The 20,575-nt window shown below is 42.9% G+C and overlaps 1 protein-coding gene across 1 annotated transcript in view; it reads right to left on the reverse strand.

Moving 5' to 3' along the window:
- PIWIL4 (piwi like RNA-mediated gene silencing 4) overlaps window positions 1–17,557 on the reverse strand; it is a 41,893-nt gene extending 24,336 nt beyond the window's left edge. Inside the window, exons 1-8 of the mRNA XM_032426431.1 lie at window positions 17,438–17,557; window positions 16,203–16,287; window positions 13,281–13,406; window positions 11,216–11,430; window positions 6,489–6,610; window positions 4,959–5,039; window positions 3,247–3,444; window positions 1,448–1,559 (exon numbers count right to left, since the gene is read on the reverse strand). Coding sequence (XP_032282322.1) covers window positions 1,448–1,559; window positions 3,247–3,444; window positions 4,959–5,039; window positions 6,489–6,610; window positions 11,216–11,430; window positions 13,281–13,406; window positions 16,203–16,287; window positions 17,438–17,557 — 1,059 coding nt within the window. The remainder of the gene's footprint in view (window positions 1–1,447; window positions 1,560–3,246; window positions 3,445–4,958; window positions 5,040–6,488; window positions 6,611–11,215; window positions 11,431–13,280; window positions 13,407–16,202; window positions 16,288–17,437) is intronic.
- Between the last annotated feature and the right edge of the window lie 3,018 nt (window positions 17,558–20,575).

A 20,575-nucleotide genomic window follows, 5' to 3' on the forward strand; every position in this document is an offset into this window, starting at 1 on the left:
AAGTGCAAAGGAGGCAAATGAGAACAAAAAAGAGGAAGGAAGGAAGAAGCTGAATTCCCAAGGAGAAATGGGAGTGGGAAAGACAATGAATTCGTTATGAATGATGCTAATCTGAGATGCCTGCAGGTCATTCATGCAAATGTGGTCTGAAAATGGAGATGAGTCTATAATTTAGGAATGAGGGCAAGGCAAAAATACTCCGTTTGAGAGGTCTCGAGATAAGATCAGACATACATGAGGGAGCCATAGTGAATAATAGCATTTAACATGTGGGGAAAAGGAAGGGGAAACAGCTCAGGAGGCTGAGACTGGAACAAAATCTGGCAGAGAGCCACCAGGGGAGCCGCTCCAGCCAGGTGGGAGGGGTCACTGGTGTCAAGTGCCACCAAAGCCCCTCAGAATAAGAACGGTAGCTGAATTTGACCTTCAGAGAGCTATTTCCATAGCAGCAGACCAGATGCCAGACTACCGAGGTTTCAGGGAGGAAGAACAGAAGAGGTGCTTGGAGCTAGTGAAGATGACCTTCCAAAGAAATCAGCTAAGGAGGAAAAAAAAAAAAGCTTTTCTGGCAGGTGTAGAAAGGAAGAGTTCTTGCTCTGTGTTTGTTCTTGTTTTTGAAAACATCTGTGAGATTTTGGAGACTGAAATATGACCGTACGTTAAAGAAAAGGAGCCTCTGGAAGGAACTGCGGATGGAAGGTGGGGGCAGAGGTAATGGTGACAAGTCGTGAAGCCAGCTCCCAGAGGCAAATGTTTGAGTCCCTGCTATGTGCAAGGCGCTGTGCTAGCCCTGAGTATCCCGAAATAAAGAGCTCCAAGTTCAGGAGGGAAATCAGACCATTCACATCCTGCCCGTGATAACGTGATGCCACCAACTGCAGGAAGGGGCCCCTGGGGAGAGCGCCGTGGGGCTCCCTTAAGAGTTGACAGCTGAGCTATGGATGGAAGGGTGGTCAGTGATTGGCTGGCTGTGCAGGGGTGCCCAAGAGGAGGAAGGAGCATGAACGGGAATGCACAGGGGAGTAACTGACCAAAGGAACCAGAAACAAGAAGCACAGCAGAGCATACAAAGGAAACCAAACTGGTAAGAGAGGAGGCTCAGGAGGCAGGCAGTGGCCAGATCATAAAGGGGCCCTGCCTGGGAGCTCAGATCCAGCTTCTAAAGCACTAGAGAGTCGCAGAAATATTTTAAGCAGGGCAGTGACGTTATCAGATATGCTTTGAAGGGAAATTCCTCAGACTACAGGAAGAAGGACAACAGGAGACAGGATGAGGGTCTGAGCCAACCCAGGGAAGGTACGGGCGGAGGGGAAGGGACAAGTCGAAGAATGATGTCAGAAACAGACTCAGACTGACAGTTTGGGAGACTTGTTAGATTTGGAAAGGAACGGGGAGACTTCTCTAAGCAAAGAGGAAGAGAGATGAGAGTAAAGTAAAAAAGTCCAACCTGTTTATAGTAATCCACGTAGGTGATCTCAGTGCCGTCCTGCTTCCGAAAGGTGTGTGTGGGCTTCACCGACCAGTCAATGTCATCGATGCGATAGGTTTTGTTATTGTATCTGGGAAATGCAAGGAATCTTTAAACGTTTTTTCCAAATCATACAAGACAAAGTGCCTATTTCACTACAGTTATAATTCAAAGTATTAGACTCCAGAATTTCAGAAATTACAACAGTAATACACAAATAGTCATTTTTTTAACAATCAGCTTTTATCTGAGAAAAGCATTCATTAACTCTTCAGTATACAGGAAAACCTCCACATTGCAACAAAACTGGTGAGAAAGTCATTAGACCACAATCTTTCTCACTGAGAGACACTCTAACTTCACTATAAATTATTCTTCTATGTTCAAAGGCTGAAGCATTGCTCAAAACTTTCCCATCAGCTTCTGGTGTCATTCAGAGTTTTTCAGCTCCCAGATAGTTGTTCTGATAAAAAGCACCCAAACAAGGGGCGCCTGGGTGGTTCAGTCGGTTAACCGTTCAACTCTTGATCATGGCTCAGGTCATGATCTCAGGGTCCTGGGATCGAGCCCCGCATCAGGCTCTGTGCTCAGTGGAGAGTCCGCTTGGGGATTCTCTCTCTCCATGTCCCTCTCCCTGTCCCCCTGCCCCACTCCGGGTCTTTCTCTCTCAAATGAATAAATAAATCTTAAAAAAAAAAAAAAAAGAAAGAAAAGCACCCAAAGAAGGCTGATCAACCATGCAATCTGAGTATCCCACTTAATCTCCCATCTGGGGCTGGCCCTTAGTGAAACTGCAAAGTAGGCTGGATAAAATCCTTCTAAGCTCTATTTCCCCTACGGCACTGTGTGGCCTGCAATATGCTCACACGCTGCCCCAGCCTCGGGACAGAAACCTCCTTGTCAGGTTTCTCCTAGGTTCTTGGTACTTTGCAAGGTTACTTTGGAATAGTGTGATATACTAATTCATGACAATCAGGACAGGAGGATAAGAGGGTGGCCTTCTCATCCAGGATAGTACAGAATTCAACCAGTCCCACCTCCCTGCTGTATAACCCAGAAAAACAACTTTAAGTGGAAATTCCAAACCAGATTAGGAGAAGGCTAGCATGTCCTCTAAAAGAACTATCTGTGGACTAGCAGCAGTACATGGTGAGCTTTCTGATACTCAGGAAGTAACCTAATTTGTGTTTAATTCAGTTCAATGTGCACTGTGGGCAAATTTTATATAGAGAAGTCTAGGGACTGGAAAGGTCTCAGCCTTAAAAGATCTCATACTCTACAGATAAGAAGAGCGGTGGACCTAATGTTCTCTCCTGTGATGTAATAAAACAAAATAAGATGGCTATAAAGAGGTGGCTGTGAGCAACGTGCTATCGGAACAGCACAGGGGGGGTAACTGAGTACTTCGAACTGAGTGGACAGGTGAAGGCTCCAGAAAAGCAGTAAGGTTTGAGCTGGATTTTGTCAAATAGAAATTTAAAAGTCAGAATTCGGGGTGGAAAATCCAGACAGAGGCACGGAAGCAGCAAAGTGCAAACTACTGGGGGTGGGGGAGGGGTGCAGCGAGAGACAATGCAGGACCATGTCAGATGGTGGAGGGTCCCCGAAGGCCACTCCTGGAAGTCCGAACTCTAGTCAACAGAGAACAGCCAGGTCTAAACAGGTGAGTAAACGGATCAGATCTGTGCTCGGGACAATGCCCCGATGCTATTCCTGTTCCCAAAGAGCATAAAGAATGCATTCCCTAGGGAAAAGTTTTTAAAAATGCACGCGTTTACCTCGTTAGGACAATGAGCCCAAGCAGCTGTTTTTCACACGTCTGGGTAAAGCAGGACATACCAGTTTCCTGGCAGATACCAGTCATGAATTCTAGAACAGTCTCATTCCGGAGTATTTTATAACTCACATCAGCAGTAAATAGGAGCCTGCTTTCAAACTGTGACACAGAAATTGCAAACCCAGGCCAAAGGGACAACCTTCAAATAAGCAAATATTTAAAAATACATATTTTAAATGTCGTATCATAAAACAATCATTATTTTTACATGCTGATTTTACATTCTAATTTTCTAGATTTTATGAAACAATTTTTCTTTAGTCTGATTTCTTCCACTTGCTGATTAAAACTTCACTTATTTCTAGCTGGAGTACCTTTACACACGCATTTACGATAAACACATTCCCACAGAGCAGCATGTGTCCACCCTGGCACTACTGACATTTTGTAGGTACTTAACGTGCACTCCAGGTCATTCTCTGTCAGGAGCTATGCTGCGCCTTGTAGGACATCTGGCAGCACCCCTGGCCTCTACCCCCAGATGCTAGTGGCAGCCTCCAAGCTGTGACCACCAGAAATACTTACAGACACTGTCAAATGTGCCCTAGGGGGGCAAAACTGCCCTTGGTGGAGAATCACAGCTGTAAGACTGATATGTTTATACAGTGAACTATCCCAGCATGAAAACCTCTAGGTTCAGAAAAGCACACAGACTCAATGGTGTAGACAGTGTAGAGACTTCATGAGAGTAAGAAATAATCTAAATGGTATCATGTACAAACACACAAGGGAAACTGTAGCAGAGGCTACAGCCCCTTTTTACATTTAGGGCTATCATGGACTGAAGCCGTGCATAAGAAAAACTTACGGAAAGGACATGAAAGAAAGGGTAAATATTTTTTTTAAAAAATTGTTTCAGTTCATTTTGTGGACTTCATTCACGATGCTACTGAGCCAGCCTTTAGGACAAGCATATGCGCTGGCGTCCAGCCCAGCTCACAAGAACTTCTCATCTAGGTCGGGGGATGAGGGACGAAGATGAACAGGATGCTTCATACAGACCACTGGGACACACTCACTGACCATATGGAAACCCTACCATTTTTCCCCTACCTGCCAGAAGGCTAAACAGCCTGCCCCCTCATTTTCTATCTTTTATGCACTCCTTCGTTTACATATCTGTCTTTGGGTTACCAATTGCCTCTCCTGTCTTTAGCTTGACCACATATTTTGGAGAGATAACAACCCGTCCTAGACACAGCTGATGGCTTTCCCTGAAGCATCTACTTCCCATTTAGAGTGGAAATTCCAGTTTCGTTTAGCTGACTTGTTTGTCTGGCCTCTGCTTACCCAACATCAACCATCTTTGGCTGTGCTAATTTCCTGTCAGCAAGAAAACAGAGTTTCAACTATGTGGTATAACATCATCCTGCTTATTCTGCCTTCATTATTACTTGTCACACACAGAAAACGCAGTTTCTGAATTCCTTCTAGGATTTATGATAATGACCTAGCACACTAATAGAAGAAAACAGGCTGCTAGCTTCACACTGACGTTCTCCATTCTATAAAAAACTCAAAAATTAAAAAAATCCATTACTTTTCATAACACAGAGGCTCTCATAGGAGGCATAATGGTATAAGATTGCATTGTAAATTATGTTCTTCACATTATAACAATTTCAGAGTAACAGAAAATATAAATAAACGTACTTGTGCTGGGGAATTTCCACTGGTTCAGAAGGTTTATAGAAGTTCCGTCCAATTTGGTACATAGCCAACTTTTTTAAGATCCTGCAAGTATACATTTTTTTAAAAAATCTTTGGTCAACATCAGGTAATAACAGTGTAATTCTAAGTTTGTCCCCATGCTGAACATCTGATAAAAATATGTCGAAACTATAGAACTCTCATTCTTCTAGCACTGGAAGGTTTAGATGCTAAATATACATATGAGTGTATACATAAGAATTATGACTTCTTTCTATTCAAGAACGATACAACTGAAATTATTTTTGTCTGTTTGCACTTAACTGCAACATAAATACGTGGTCACAATATGACTGTGGTTGTCACATTCTGGTTAGCATGGATGGAGTGAGGCAAGCCATGGTTGAAGGTTCTTCTGGCCTCTTCCCTATTTTGAGATGGGGAGGCTTTTTCTAATGAGGCTACGTAGCATGGCTGCCTCTTCAGCAACTAATCCTGGCCACCTCTGGAACTGGACACATCACTGATCTGAGGCTGCCCACTGCATGAGGGAAGTGCAAGCATTTCAAGTCAGGAAACACAGATAACAACCGCATGATTTTGGCTACCAAATGTCATTGAGCCTCAGCCTCCATCTGATGATACTGAATATGATCTAAAGCTACTTAGCAAGACTTCTGACTAGAATTAAGAAATAACATATCTGGGGGTGGGGGTGGATTCCTTTTATGTGTCCTACCGAGCAAAACCCAAACCCCCTGTCCTCCTCCTGTGCAGAGGCCGTTATTGGGGAAAGGGCTGGTGTCGAAAGTTTATTATCATCTTGGCTGGTCCACACTAGTAGTGTGGAAAATACTGGTTTACAAGCCTCTGTGTTCCCACTGGTCATCGGGGAAGCGTGCTAAAAATGTGGATTTCGGGCCCCACTCTTGAAATTCTCTTTACTAGGTCCAGTGAGGGGCTAGGAAATCTGCATTTTATGGAGTTCCACCCAACAACCCCCGAGATAATCCTGAGGCGAGTGATCCCCACATCAGTCTGAAGGACACTGGACAGTGTAGTCACAACCTTCCTTCTGCCCCCGGGGTTCATGTGGCAGGGGGCTGAGGGTGGGGGGCGAGAGCAGAGAGCAGTTGGTGAGGCTAGAAGAATAACAAATCTTTCAGCTGACCAACCCAGACATACCTGATTTTTCAGTCTGGGTGGAGGGTGGGAGAGGGTACAGAAAAAGAAGAGAAAGAAAAGGCAGCCCCGCCCCGCTCCCCCCACCCCTGCTACCACTGAGACAGCACAACCCTTGAGTTCTTTGTCCTAACTCAGAGAGCACTGGATGACGAGGCAGAAGCCGGTGAGAGGCTGTGAGGGACTGCGGGGCACATCACCGCACAACTACGTGAAAGCACGGGGAAACTGCCCTGCAGACAACACTGCTGCGGGCACATGGCCCACAAGATGGCCGAGGCTTGTCATACGCAGGCCCTGTACTGAACGGCATCGCTAGCCTCAACAAAAGAGATGTGTGAGGTTCCTCACTTTCTGAAGATGATATTGAAGACCTGGATGCACACGGGGGAACTTGCTGGCAGCTCCCTTGTCAGAGTGATAGTCATCTTTACAGTCTTGCCTCTCGAAGTTTCACTTGACAGTTCTGTGACCTGGGGAAAGAGGTACTTAATGTGCACTCTAGATTTATCTTCGAGTGTGAAGAGTTAGAGATGATACAGTCATCACAATTTAATATGCATTAACAAAACAAAACTGCAGGTGTTAGTATGTAATAATCTAATCACATTACACTTGGAGGGTCTTCCTATCTTGTTAATCCTAGAAAAGTAACACATCTCTCTCCTAACTTCTTTCTTTCCTTTTTTTTTTTTTTTTTAGGATTTTATTTATTTATTTGAGAGATATAGGTGAGCGAGAGACAGAGTGCAAGCAGGGGGAGCGGCAGAGGCAGAGAGAAGCAGGCTCCCCAAGGCTCGATCCCAGAACTCTGGGATCATGACCTGAGCCCAAGGCAGACGTCTAACCTACTGAGCCACCCAGGAGCCCCTCTCTTCTCTAACTTCTTAATGGAGAATCAAAATCAGATTTAGGGTACAGAGACTTGATCCAAAGATAAAGTGTTTCTTGACCTTATTTAGCTAAGGTGGGGGGGGCAGGTCACAAATTACTTTGAGAGTCTGATAAAAAGTTATAGGCATTATCCCGAGAAAACTTCACATACATATATACCACAATGATTTACCCATTTTCAGGGGGTTCATGGACACCCAGAAGCCTATCAGTGGATTCCAGAGGACAGCCTCTCAAAAGTTTATTCATAAAGAGAAAAGCAGAGGGGTGCCCGGGTAGCTCAGCCGGGTAAGCGTCTAACTCTTTTTTTTTTTTTTTTTTTTTTAAGATTTTATTTATTTTTTGACGGACAGAGACACAGCGAGAGAGGGAACACAAGCAGGGGGAGTGGGAGAGGGAGAAGCAGGCTTCCCGCCGAGCAGGGAGCCCGACATGGGGCTCGATCCCAGGACCCTGGGATCATGACCTGAGCCGAAGGCAGACGCTTAACGACTGAGCCACCCAGGCGCCCCTAAGCGTCTAACTCTTGATTTTGACTCTGGTCATGATCTCAGGGTCCTGGGATGGAGCCCCGAGAAGGACTCCATCCTCAGCGGGGAGTCTGCTTGAGGAATCTCTCTCCCTCTCCCTCTGCCCCTCCCCCCACTCGCACAGGGGCACACTCTCTTTTCTGTCAAATAAATCCTCCTAAAAAAAACAGAAAAGCAGAGAAGAAGAGAGGAAGGAAGGTAAGGAGAGGGGATTTGCAAGAGGGCAAGTAAATGTGGGGAAAGTGGGGAGAAATCAGTAGACATTAAAACAGATAGGAAATCTGTTTTATTAATTTTTGAAAGGTCTAGAGAAATTCGTAGGTTTCTTATAATCTGGAACAATGTTCTAAAAATAGAATGACAAACAGGGTTGCTGGAGTGGGGGGTGGGGTGGGAGGGATGGGGTGACTGGGTGATGGACACTGGGGAGGGTATGTGCTCTGGTAAGCGCTGTGAATTGTGCAAGACTGTTGAATCTCAGATCTGTACCTCTGAAACAAATAATGCAATATATTTAAGAAAGAAAAAAAGAAGAAGAAGAATGTAGCAGGAGGGGAAGAATGAAGGGGGGGAAATCGGAGGGGGAGAAGAACCATGAGAGACGATGGACTCTGAAAAACAAACTGAGGGTTCTAGAGGGGAGGGGGGTGGGAGGATGGGTTAGCCTGGTGATGGGTATTGAGGAGGGCACGTTCTGCATGGAGCACTGGGTGTTATGCACAAACAATGAATCATGGAACACTGTATCTAAAACTAATGATGTAATGTATGGGGATTAACATAACAATAAAAAATCAAAAAAAAAATAAAAAATAAAAAAATAAAAATAAAAATAGAATGAATGCATGAATAGGTTTCTATACCAGCTGCCCAATGAAATTTGAAGCTTGTTAGACCAGACACGACTTGGTACAGGCTTTTGGAATAATCAAGAGTGATCAAATCAGACAATAAAAATCAATGACCAAGGATTTTTCAGAAGGGTAAGGAATCAGAAGAGGCCAGTTCATTAGCAAGTATTTATGTATTTCATCCCTACTTTCTGTAGTTAAAGTGTAATTGTAATCACTTTCAGTTTGAACCAAAAATGTAGGGCAGGAATGGCTCATTGCATGGAAACAGAGAGAAATGTGTCCTTCCACAAAGTGATTTCTTACTCAAATTGTGAGAAATTCAGAGCCACAACTTCCATTCCTTCCTGGCTAAACCTGAACAATCAGAATTTTCTAAGATACGCCCCTTGCCTTCTATCATTGTGCCTTTGCTCCTTCCCGTCCCCTTGTCTAGGAATCCCTCCTCTCCCCATCATCCCCTTCATTGACCCAAATCCTACCCAAGGAGCCTGTATCAGCTCCCACTGAAGGATTCTGCTGGGCAGGATCTTTCCTTTTGTCAAGCTCTGTATGACGACCTTGGACAAGATACTTAACCTCTAAGGCTCTGGGGGTGATGAGAGAATTAAGTGAGATCACACCTATAAAGAGCCTGGTAGAGTAGGGTACTCAAGAAATGTAATCTTGTGCTGTATTCATTTGTAAATAACTTTGCATTGTATTTAGTCGTAAATAACTTTAGTACTGAGTTGAAATGTTTTGACAAGAGCCTTGTTTCTTCCATGATGTCAGCACCCTGGCAGTCAACCGCAGGCTCTTTGTAAGTGCAGAATGAATGCGTACGAGTGGCAGCTAGATGTGACCAGTGAGGGCAAGCCATGTGGTGGCCACAGATACACAGACGGGGTCTACAAGACAGTGGAAGGCCAGGAAGCAGCAGAATAGGACTTCTAAACTGCACTTTGGGGGGCTGCGATCAATGCATTAGTGGAGGGGCTTTCTCAATAACAATAAGGATCCTACAAAGTGTGTAGAGGATGGACAGGAGTGCAGGATTAAGCCTAAGTCGATACTAAGACCAGAATAAAAAGATGAGCATAGTAACATGTTTGTTGGGACACTATTTCTTTTTACTATTTCTATCTCACCGTCACTGGGTAGGAAGGACATATGTCCACAAGGTATAAGACAATACTCTTGTAGAAACCTAGTATCACCTGCGTCTGGGAAATAAAGTCAACAGGCCTGAGTTGTCTCACTACATTTTGTTTTGTTTGTTTTTAAAGATTTATTTTTTTATTTATTCGAGAGAGAGAGAACATGCAGAGAAGAAGCAAGTTCTCTGCTGAGCAGGGAGCCCGATGCGGGTCTCGATCCTAGGACCTGGGATCACGACCTGAGCCGAAGGCAGAAGCTTAACCAACTGAGCCACCCAGGTGCCCCATTATCTAACTGGGTTTTTATAATCTCTTTGCTCTTTACTCACCTGCCTCTTCATTAGATTCCATCCCTAAGGTCATACTACATGCTCATTTTGAATGAGAAACAAATAATACGTTTATTCTGAGCATCTGTAGAGTAAAATTTCTCCATTTTGGTTAGGTACAATTGAAGTAAGCTGGACCACTCAAGGGGGTGTATAATATTAACATATTTCGTTTACTGTTACTGCAGATGTATCTACAAGCACAAGATGATCTTTAATGATAACAATACACCTGAAATATAGCATTTAAGTATGAGAGGTACAATATTAGCATGCTATTGATGACTGGTCATAGGACACAATACTGAAGGATCAATAAGGACTTATGATGAATTAAAATGTTTCTAAATTTACAGATCCAGATTTTCCAAGCCCCTAAATTTAAGCTTATGGTATAATTTTTAAATTCCATATCCAGAGAAAATAATCACTCAAGCGGCTCCTATAAATCTCAGGCTCTCATAAAAAGATAAAGGCCCCAAGGGTGCTCAGAAATGCATTTCTTGAGGAAATTCACAGAGATTTATGTGGAGTCTAGATATTTAAATTTATGCCTTGGTACCATCCTGTCCAAAATATTGAACTAGAGGATTAAGCTTTCTCAGGGATAGAAGCATAAAGTTTTAATTCAATGCTCTATTTTAATTTTTTATAAAGAAACTGGTTCTTTTTTCCTTGTAGTAATTTAATACTGCCTTAGAACAAAGCATATAATAAAAACATCAATAACAGTATCTTTATTTTAGGATTGAAAATTTGAGGGTATAAAAACATGGATAAAGGCATATGAATCATGCAACTGCCATACTCAGTGATCACACCATTAAAAAATATCCTTAGGATTGATATCAATAACTCATATTTCATGTGATGAAAGGAATGACAGTTTTTGAATCAGAGATTGATCTAAAGTTATTTGGACACACAGGTACAACTGTGCAGGAGCAAAAGAAAAGGAGAGCAAATTTAAGGCTCTGAAGCCATACACTCAATGGTGTTTCTTAAAGTCTTGCCTATTTTGGGAAAAGTTTAAAAAAGATGCCTATTTCAAGGACACTTTGCCTTAAAAAAAAAAAGTAGCAGTTGAAAAAGCAGTGTTTGTATTACAGCTCTTATTTTTAAGATGCCACATCATCAGCTTCTTAATTAAGAAATCAATTACTGATGAGGTCTTAATTAGGAAGTCTTTCTGCTCTCAGGCATGGGAACAGGAAAGAGTAAAGGAGTGAGACACTCATTCCAACTGTTACAACAATCAGCTAACCTCTTAACTATACACGAATGAGTGTAGGTATATACATGTGTGTGCAGGTATAAAAATTAACCATACTGTACCTTTTCTTCCAGTTTTTGTGAGAGAAAAAGGATGACGCCATCAAATGCTTTTGCTTTGTTGGAAAGTTCCTTATGACTATAAAGCAAAGCAATTCTCAGCCTTCTAGATTCTATATCTGGGACATATGCCACATGATACTGGTAGAGCTGCCAGTCCTGGGGCAAGTCTAAACTAAAGAGATTTGTGACCAGTTTCACAGGTACTCCACTGGAACCTGAGAAGACAAATAAAAAAAACATTTTTTAACCAAAATAAAATCACACCATGTTAATATAAATCACATCATTTGAAGTTTTTATTTGCCTATGCATAGTTGTTGCTGTAAAGCAAGGATTCTTGTTCAGTGACACAAGACAGGCTCTAATGACCTATAGCCTGATAACCTTATGGAATCCTACACACACACATTTAGGAATTAAAAAGGGGTCATGTGATCACGTGTAAAGCAGGCGTCATAGGAACATAAGAGAAGACACTGACACTCTTGTCCTTGAGAGAAGAGAAGCCTCAGAATTCAACTACCAAAGCCTGCCTTCCAGCTCTGAGTCTGTGCAATTAAAAAAATGGCTCAAGTAATATTTTCAAATGCTGCTCTTAGATTATAAAGACACTGTCCAGCTCTTACCATGAGCACAACCCCTAGACCCTTGGAAATCCAGATAATCAAAAGTGAACCATACTTCTGAAAATTCTGAAATAGTTCAATCAGGGAAAATAGAATGCCCTCAGAAACTGAGGGGAGAACAGGGAGAGAGAAAGATATTACACTTATCTTTCATGCATGAAAACAGACAAGGCCTCTGGGCTTGTTTGCTGCAGACACAGGGAGGCTATGTGTGCTTCCAAAAATTCCATCCCCTACAGAATTTTTTATTCACCTCTTCAAAGTCTACCAGACAAATTCAGAGGTGGCCTTGATATAGCTGTTCAGTGCTCAAGATGGCGTAAGCTCCCTCCAGGATAGAATCTAGGAGGGCACAAAGGAGGTACTTCTGACTTCTTCTTGCAGGGAATCATCCAGTGTTTGTCTTACAGGAAAGACTTCTATTAAATGGGCACTATTTTGCTTCCTTTCATGAAGGAGGTGGAAACATGAGCCCCCAAGGTGGTGAGAAAGAAAAAGAGCATCGTGTGTGTTAATACTTCCTCAGTTTCTATGTATGGTAGACATCTGTTAGGAGCAAGGAATTCTTGTGCTATTTTAATTAAAGAAAAGCTTTCTTTTGCTCTCCTGTATCCTGGGAAAAGGCAACATATTCTAGCTATTCATATTCATGGACAAAGAGCAGTCAGCCCAGAATGTCAGAGCTGGCAAGACCCTTGGAAATCACCTACACCAGTGTTTGCAGACTGTAATCATGACCCATTAGTGCTGAAGTTAGGAAAATATATGAGATGACCCAACACATTTTATACAATGACTAGAATGCAACAGAATGGACCAGAGTGCCTTGCACATAGTAAGTGCAAGCACTGTTTCATAAAACTTTGTTTCAATTTTGTGTGTTAGTGTGTGCATGGTAGATAACAAACCATGCAAAAAGTTTGCAGAAAATTGATCTGCATCAGGGAGTCTTTCTCAACTCTTAGGAGGGTGTCACAAAGCCTTTCAAGAATCTAATGAAAACAACAGACCTAACTTCCTGAAAATGCACATGCCCATAATTCTGGGTGCAATTTCAGGGGTGACCTTGGAAACTGGGTTAAAAATTCCAAAAACAGACTATATCTTTTTTTTTATAGCTGAAGTACAGAGATGTTATTATTTCCCATATAGGAAAAGTGTTGGAAAAGAAAGAGAGCATCTCTTTCAACCCCTACCCCAAGTGTAAGGAGAAAATCTTTTCAACAAGTGTCATGTTTGGGGGAAATATTCTTACTTCTACAAATAAAGGAGAGAATTAAGGCTAAAACAACTAGTGTCTAAATAATGCCTTGAACACAACAGATATTCAATAAACGTCTTTTAAGTCAATATATAAACTTGTTTATTTTAGATCTAGAAATTAAAATTCCTTAAGCAAGATTTGGTAACATTAAAAAAGTAACACAAAGGCTACGTACCTCTTTTGCAATCTCTCACGTGGGCCAATTTCTCTCTGGTACAGACACTCAGATCTGTGAAGTCCCGTCTGATTTTCCCACCTCTTTCAATGAAAGTACATCCAGCATCACCAGAAGGTATAACATCTTCACCTAAAATGTGAAGAGAATGCCATAACATCTCATGTTTCATTCTAGTGATACTGTTTAAACTACTCTATCAAAACTGCATCTCTAACCAAAGCCCAGATTTTTGTGTCTTTAATTAAAACTGGCCCATACTGCTGAAAACAATCATGACTATACAGAAGTCTTCAACCTAAAAATTGAAAATTGTAAAGGAAGCATGCTACATTTTGTTAGAAATAACAAACCATGAGTTAATTCTACCTCATAATATTTATGTATAGTCTGATTCTCCTCTTGGTTAAGGAGAAAAAGCCCTACCCCTATGCCCTGCTCCACATTCATGTATGGAGGGTAGCTCTCCCCCCTTCAGCTCTTGCATAACACCCTGAAGACTCGCAGACAAAGACTATCCACACCAACTTCTTTACAGATTGGGGCTGAATCTCTTACCTCTCTCAACCACGAGAAGAGAACTGCCCAGAACACTGATACTAGTTTTTGTGCTAGATAATTCCTGTGAAAATGAAAGCCAGCATTTCACCTTGGGGCATATTACTTACTGTTAGGTTCTGGGAAATATGAAAGTAAAATCTGTTTCTGTTTAAACAAGTACAGAGATGTTGGTTTTCTGGATACAACTTTGGCACTTTGAAGATAATGTGAAAATAGGAAAAGTACAGAATATTACTACAAAGCAAGCGTAGTAGTAATATTACTATGAAGTAATAGTATAACCAATCTCTAACACTCTGACTCAACCTCTGTCCTTTGATACAACCACTGCAACTCCCTCAAAATACACCATCACTTGCTCCAAACTGCTGCTCAGACCCTTTCAGTGGAGTCTGAGTCTCCCAGGAAAATCACAAGATTTAAAAATGTTTAAAAATTATTCTTACTAGACTATCTATATCACTCACTGCTTTTGGTTTCAAAAGATGTTGGGTGGTTTCTAAAAAAGCAATCTACCATAAGATGGTAGTTGCCAGGGGGCACCTGGGTGGTTCAGTCGGTTAAGCGTCTGCCTTCGGCTCAGGTCGTGATCCCAGGGTCCTGAGATCAAGCATGTTGGGCTCCCTGCTCAGGGGGAAGTTTGCCTCTCTCTCTCCCTCTGCCACTCCCCCTGCTTGTGCTCTCTCTCACTGGCTCCCTCTCAAATAAATAAAATCTTTAAAAAAAAAAAAAAGATGGTAGCTGCCAGGGGTTAGAGGGATGAGTTATTGTTTAATGAGTACAGGGCTTCAGTTTTGTAAGATAAAAAAAGTCCTAGAGATGATGGTGGTGATAGTTGCACAACAATGTGAATGTCCTTAATACCAACAGACTATACAATTGAAAATGGTTAATATGGGGCGCCTGGGTGGCTCAGTCGTTAAGCGCCTGCCTTCGGCTCAGGTCATGATCCCAGGGTTCTGGGATCGAGTCCCGCATCGGGCTCCCTGCTCAGTGCAGAGCCTGCTTCTCCCTCTCCCTCTGCCATTCCCTCTGCTTGTGCTCTTCTGTCTATCTCTCTGTCAAATAAATAAATAAAAAATCTTAAAAAAAAAAAAAAAGAAAATGGTTAATATGGTAAATTTTGTATTATGTATATTTTACTATAATTTTTAAAAATAAATAAAAATTCCATCTCTAGCCCTTGCTAGTCACAAGAATGTGCAGCAGACATGGAATGCAAGTCCCAAGAGAAGCCGGACTAGGCTGTGGGTGGCGGCAGTGGTGGTGGACCTGACGCACGGCCTCTCAAAGCAGGTGTTCTGAGAGACCACACGCACTTCTGTGAGCTCAGATCACAGGGGGTGCTTGAGGAGAGTTAGAAAAATCCCGGTGGACAATAAGAGAGCCCAGCAGATGACGGTGGAAGGACTGATGATCCACAGAGTCTGGGAGAACCTAAGTGCTTAGAGCTTACATCACTTAACTTCATAGTCAGAGCAAGGGAGATGGCTAACAGGTTTCAGCAGTGGTTACTGGGTGAATTATGTGTCCCCCAAATTCATATGTTGAAGATCTAACCCCTCATATCTCAGAATGTGACTGTATTTGGAGATGGGGTCTTTAATAAGGTAATTAAGCTAAAATGAGGTCATTTGCATGAGCCCTAATCCAATTGGACTTGTGTCCTTATAAGAAGAGATGAAGTCACAGACAAATACGGAGGGAAGACCATGTTATGACACAGGGAGAAGACAGCCATCTATAAGCCCTGGAGAGAGGCCTCAGAAGAAACCAACTCTGTGGACACCTTGATCTTGGACTTCCAGCCTTCAGAATTATGAAACACCACATTTCTATTGTTTAAGCCACCCAGTCTATGGTACTTCGTCATGGCAGCCCTAGCAAACCAGGGTACGGGGAAGGCCAACCCACACTGCGATAGTGGCTACTTGCGGTAGCATGTGGACACGTACCCTGAGTCCAAATCTGGATTTGCAGTGAACAGAGCTACCATCAGATGGTAGGGAAAAAAGAAGAGAGCATGGCAGCTGCAGTGCCAGGTTTCTACCACCCCTGCAGGGTGGGGCACTGACACTTCTAGGTCATAAAGAATTTCTGAACATTTTTCAGAATTATTCAGTGAACAGACAAAATCAAAAGACTGGATTCCTGGTGCCTGTGGATGCCCAACTGCCAAGCAGTATCAGCAAATTCAGTGGCAGACTGTGTGTGGGAATCCCAAAGAAACCTAACACACACAGGGGATCCTCCAAGAAGAGGTAAATGGGATGCTCGAGAAGTGACCCTGCTGCTGTAAAGCTTAGCAGTCACTCCTGTTCCATTCGGATCGAATGGAACGGAATGAACAGACAGAGCTGCACTTACATTTCTCAGACATCCTGCTTGTTCCCACGAGGCCACTGGTAGAGGATGCTTCATTGTTGCCAATATCAACAGATGCAGGCTAAAATGGGGGGCGGGGGTTAAGCTTGGTTACATTTAAGTCATAAATCAAAAGGTTATCACAAAATAAGAACTGTATCGTGTCCTAAGTCATCAGACCACCATGAGCTAATGATAAGAGGTAAAATGCTTACGAGATGATGGGAAGAGACTGCCCATTCTAGAAAAAAAGGATAAAGAGCAGCTATAGTTTTCCCCATTTATCAAACTTTAATTTTGACTGTGAGCCAGATACAGCTGTTACTCCTGGAGGTGTAAAGAGGTAGAGCTATGATTCTCATGCCCACGGGGCTCATTAGAAGGAAGGCGGTAGAGATGAACACAGACCTCATGCTTCCGCTGCCTCCAGACATGGGGTCTCCAATGTAAACACGTTTGTAGCAAGAAAATAAATTGAGCCCAGGGGACTTGGGCCACCAGCTCAGGTGATGACTCTCCTGAATAAATGGGTCCCAAATTAGTTCATGAAACAGACCAAGCGAACCATTAATATTCCTCTTTTCACAGTAACTACTTCTCTTTGCTCAAGAAGTATATGCTGGCCTGCTAAAAAATGCATGAAGTCAAGAGAAAACAATGACATGAAAATAAAGACACAATGACCACCGCCTACTCACTTGAGAACTTTTGGTCTAAGAGACTGCTCCAATCCTGATGGGTAGGAGTAACATCACTCAAAAGTTGCTGATCTGCCGGCCAATTTAATCTAATCTTGTCTAAGTCTAGCCAGGAGCCCTACCCACCGTGGCTGGTCAAGAAACAGCGGGTAAATCTAAACCACATCTGTGTTTGAGATTTCTTACGCGAGTGTATGAATTAGTGAGACAAATCGTATCAGAGCATATGCCCTACAATGGTACAACAGTTCTTTCCAGGAGACTTAAAACCGAGTCAAGTAATTAAGCACTCAGAAAGCAGAAGGGAACGACGCACTTGCCTCTGATCTTCAGTACTCTTCACCGGCCTCTTACTCGGATAACCGCCCCCAGAAAGGAAAAAGGTGAGAAACCCTGGAAAGACCCGAAGCCGAGCGGGAAGATACCCCACTACTTCCCAGCAGAGAGGGAGAGGTAAAAGCAGAGGAAGGCGGTGTGCGTGAAGGCCACGGAGGGGAAGAGAGCGAGGCCCTGTGGGCCACGCGTCCTACACACCGAGGGCGAGGGCGAGGGCGAGGGCGAGGGCGAGGGCGGCGCCGCGGTGCGCCCGGCTCCGGCCGCGGCGCTGGGGCTGCGGGCCATGCCTCTGGCCCTCACGCGGGCGCGACCACTCATGTTCCCGACGAGCGCAGGGGGGGCTTCCAAGGCAGCGAGGCCTCAAGGCGGGTATTTTCCCCTCGGCATCCGGAGGGCGAGGCTGTGACGCCAGGTGGCGGACGCAGCGCGTCTCGGGCTCCGCGGCGGGAGACACAGCTGCGGTCCACGCGTGGGTGGAGGGGCGCGCACCGCCCGCCGGGATCCCGCGCCCTCCGGGGAGCACGTGACCGGGGGCGGGGCCCAGACTTCCCTTGGCTCTCCATCCCCCATCCCCCATCCGCCCTCCAAATTTGGCATCATCCAACTCCTGGCTTTTGCCCATCTTACGTGTGTGAGCTTGCAACAGGCTTGCTTTTCGCCCTTCGTCTTCTGTGCTCACTGGTGTGGGCAAGCACCTCTCCCTATGCGTGATAGCTACAGAACTTCCCATTAGGTGAATTGTCTGTGTACATCTGTTGCCATTTTAAGAATTGGGTTTCTCATGTTTTTTCTTTGTGATTTGGAAGAAATTTTATCCTTTTTTTTTTTTAACATTGCAAATATCTACTCCCAATCTATCACTTGTTAATTTTAACTAGGAAGTCCTTTAACCCAAATCCTTAATCTTGATGTAGTCAGATCTACATGGCTTGTACTTTTGGGGTCTTTTAAAAGAAAGTTGACCCTGCCTTAAGTGTACAAGGATATTATGGATATTTTCTTTTTTTTAACTTTATAAGCTTACTGTTCACATTATTATCTTTTATCCTTCAGGAGTCTGCTGGAGTTTAGAATACTTTTTCTTCTTCTCAGACAAGAAAAGATAGTTATGACCCTGGTAACTGTGTGAACACATGGAAAGGGTCACTGTAAGAACAGTGTGATGACTGAGCCATTCAAATCATGTTAGCACCTTCACAGGTATGGGCAAGGGCAAGAAATTCACTTCACAAGCCCCTACAGAATGAGGCTCTTTAAAGAGTGCACTTATTTACTTTATTTTAGAGAGAGAGAGCAGGGGGAAGGGCAGAGGGAGAAAATCTCAAGCTGACTCCACAATGAGTGCAGAGCCCGACTCTGGGCTCAGCCTCACAACCCTGAGATCATGAGCTGAGCTGAAACCAAGAGTTGGTCACTTAACTGACTGAGCCGCCCAGGTGCTCCCCAGAGCGAGGCTCTTTAAACCCTGTGGTGGTTTTTCAGTATATGTACAGAATCTCTGATTCTCTTCCCCTCAAAAGGCCGAGCCTAATTCTCTCCCATTAAGCATGGGCTTCTCCTAGTGACTTTCTTCTAACAAATAGAATGTGGCAGAGGCCATGTATTGTCTTCTGTGAGTAGGTCACACTGTAGCTTCCTCCTTGCTCTCTTCTCTTAAATCACTTGCTCTGGGGGATGGCAGCAGCCATAGCATGAGGATACTCAAGCAACCTTAGAAAGAGATTTATATCATGAGAAGCCAAGGCCTCGTGTCAGCAACCAGCACAACTTGCTAGAAAATAAGTCTCATCAAACTTCTCATCAGAAACCAGGCAAGCTGGAAGACAAAAGAGTCACATTTCTAATGTGTTCGAAGAAGAAAAAAAGTCAACCCAGAATTCTAAAGCCAGCAAATATATCTTCAAAATGAGGGTGAAATAAAGGCTTTCTCAGAGAAACAAAAACAGAGAATTCAGGGCCAGCAGATCTATACTATAAAAAATATAAAAAGAAATTCTTTAAGCAAAAGAAAATATGAGACTACAGAAACTTAGATCTATATAGGGACATGAAGAGTGCAGCAATAAATAAATGTAAAATAAAGTGCATTTTTTGCATTTTTACTTTCTCTAAAGGATAACAGTCCAAAGCAAAAATAGTAGCAATGTGTTGTTACATATATATATAGTTACATATAGCATGTGTAAAAATAAAATGTATGCCAACAGTAGCCAAGGGTGGGAGGAATTGGGAATACACCACTATAAGATAACACTACTTAGGAAGCACTATAACAGCAGTTCAAGGTAGGCTCTAAGTACTTATTGATATATTAGTAAACCTTAGGCAATCAATAAAGAATTATAAGGATAGTTATAAATATATAGTAAGTCAATTATGGAGATAAAATAGGATCATAAAAAATGCTCAATTAACCTGAGAAGGCAAAAAAAAAAAAAAAAGGTGGAATAGAAAACACCTAGCCAGATGGTAGATTTTGATCCAACCATATCAATAATCATACTAAATATAAGTGGTCTAAATGTGACAATTAAAAGAGAAACTATATGCTGTCTATAAAAAACCTGTTTTTAAAATATTACATATTGATGGGTTAAAAGAATGGAAAAAAGATATACCATGTAAATCCTAACTAAAAGAAAAATGGAGTAACTGTACTACTATCTGTTATGGTGTGAATCAAGCCCCCCATATTCATATGTTGACATCCTAGTCCTAAGTATCTTAGAATATGACCTGATTCAAAGATTAGGTCTTTATGGAAGTTATCATGGTAAAGTGAGGTCATTGTGGTAGGCCCTTGTCCAGTTTGACTGGTGAACTTGTAAAAAGGAAAAATGTACACAGAGACACATAAAAAGAAAGATGATGTAGAGAGACACAGGGAGAAGGTGGGCATCTACAAGCCAATGAGAGATCCTGGACCAGATCCTTCCCTCAACCCCTTAGAAGGAACCAACCCTGGCCCACACCTTGACTTTGGACTTCTATCCTCCAGAGCTGTGATACTTTATTGCAATAGCCCTAGCAAACTTGTATACTATTAGACAAAGTAGACTTTAAAACAAGAAATATTATCAGGGATAAAAAGGGAAAACTTTTTTTTTATTAACATACAATGCATTATTTGTTTCAGGGGTACAGGTCTGTGATTCATCAGTCTTACACAATTCACAGCGCTCACCATAGCACATACCCTCCCCAATGTCCATCAGCCAGCCACCCCATCCCCTCCCACTCCCATCCACTCCAGCAACCCTCAGTTTGTTTCATGAGATTAAGAGTCCCTTATGGTTTGTCTCCCTCTCTGGTTTCATCTTGTTTCATTTTTCCCTC

The sequence above is a fragment of the Phoca vitulina genome, unplaced genomic scaffold (genome assembly GCF_004348235.1).
Source record: "Phoca vitulina isolate PV1807 unplaced genomic scaffold, GSC_HSeal_1.0 scaffold34, whole genome shotgun sequence".
Taxonomy (NCBI): Eukaryota; Metazoa; Chordata; class Mammalia; order Carnivora; family Phocidae; genus Phoca; species Phoca vitulina.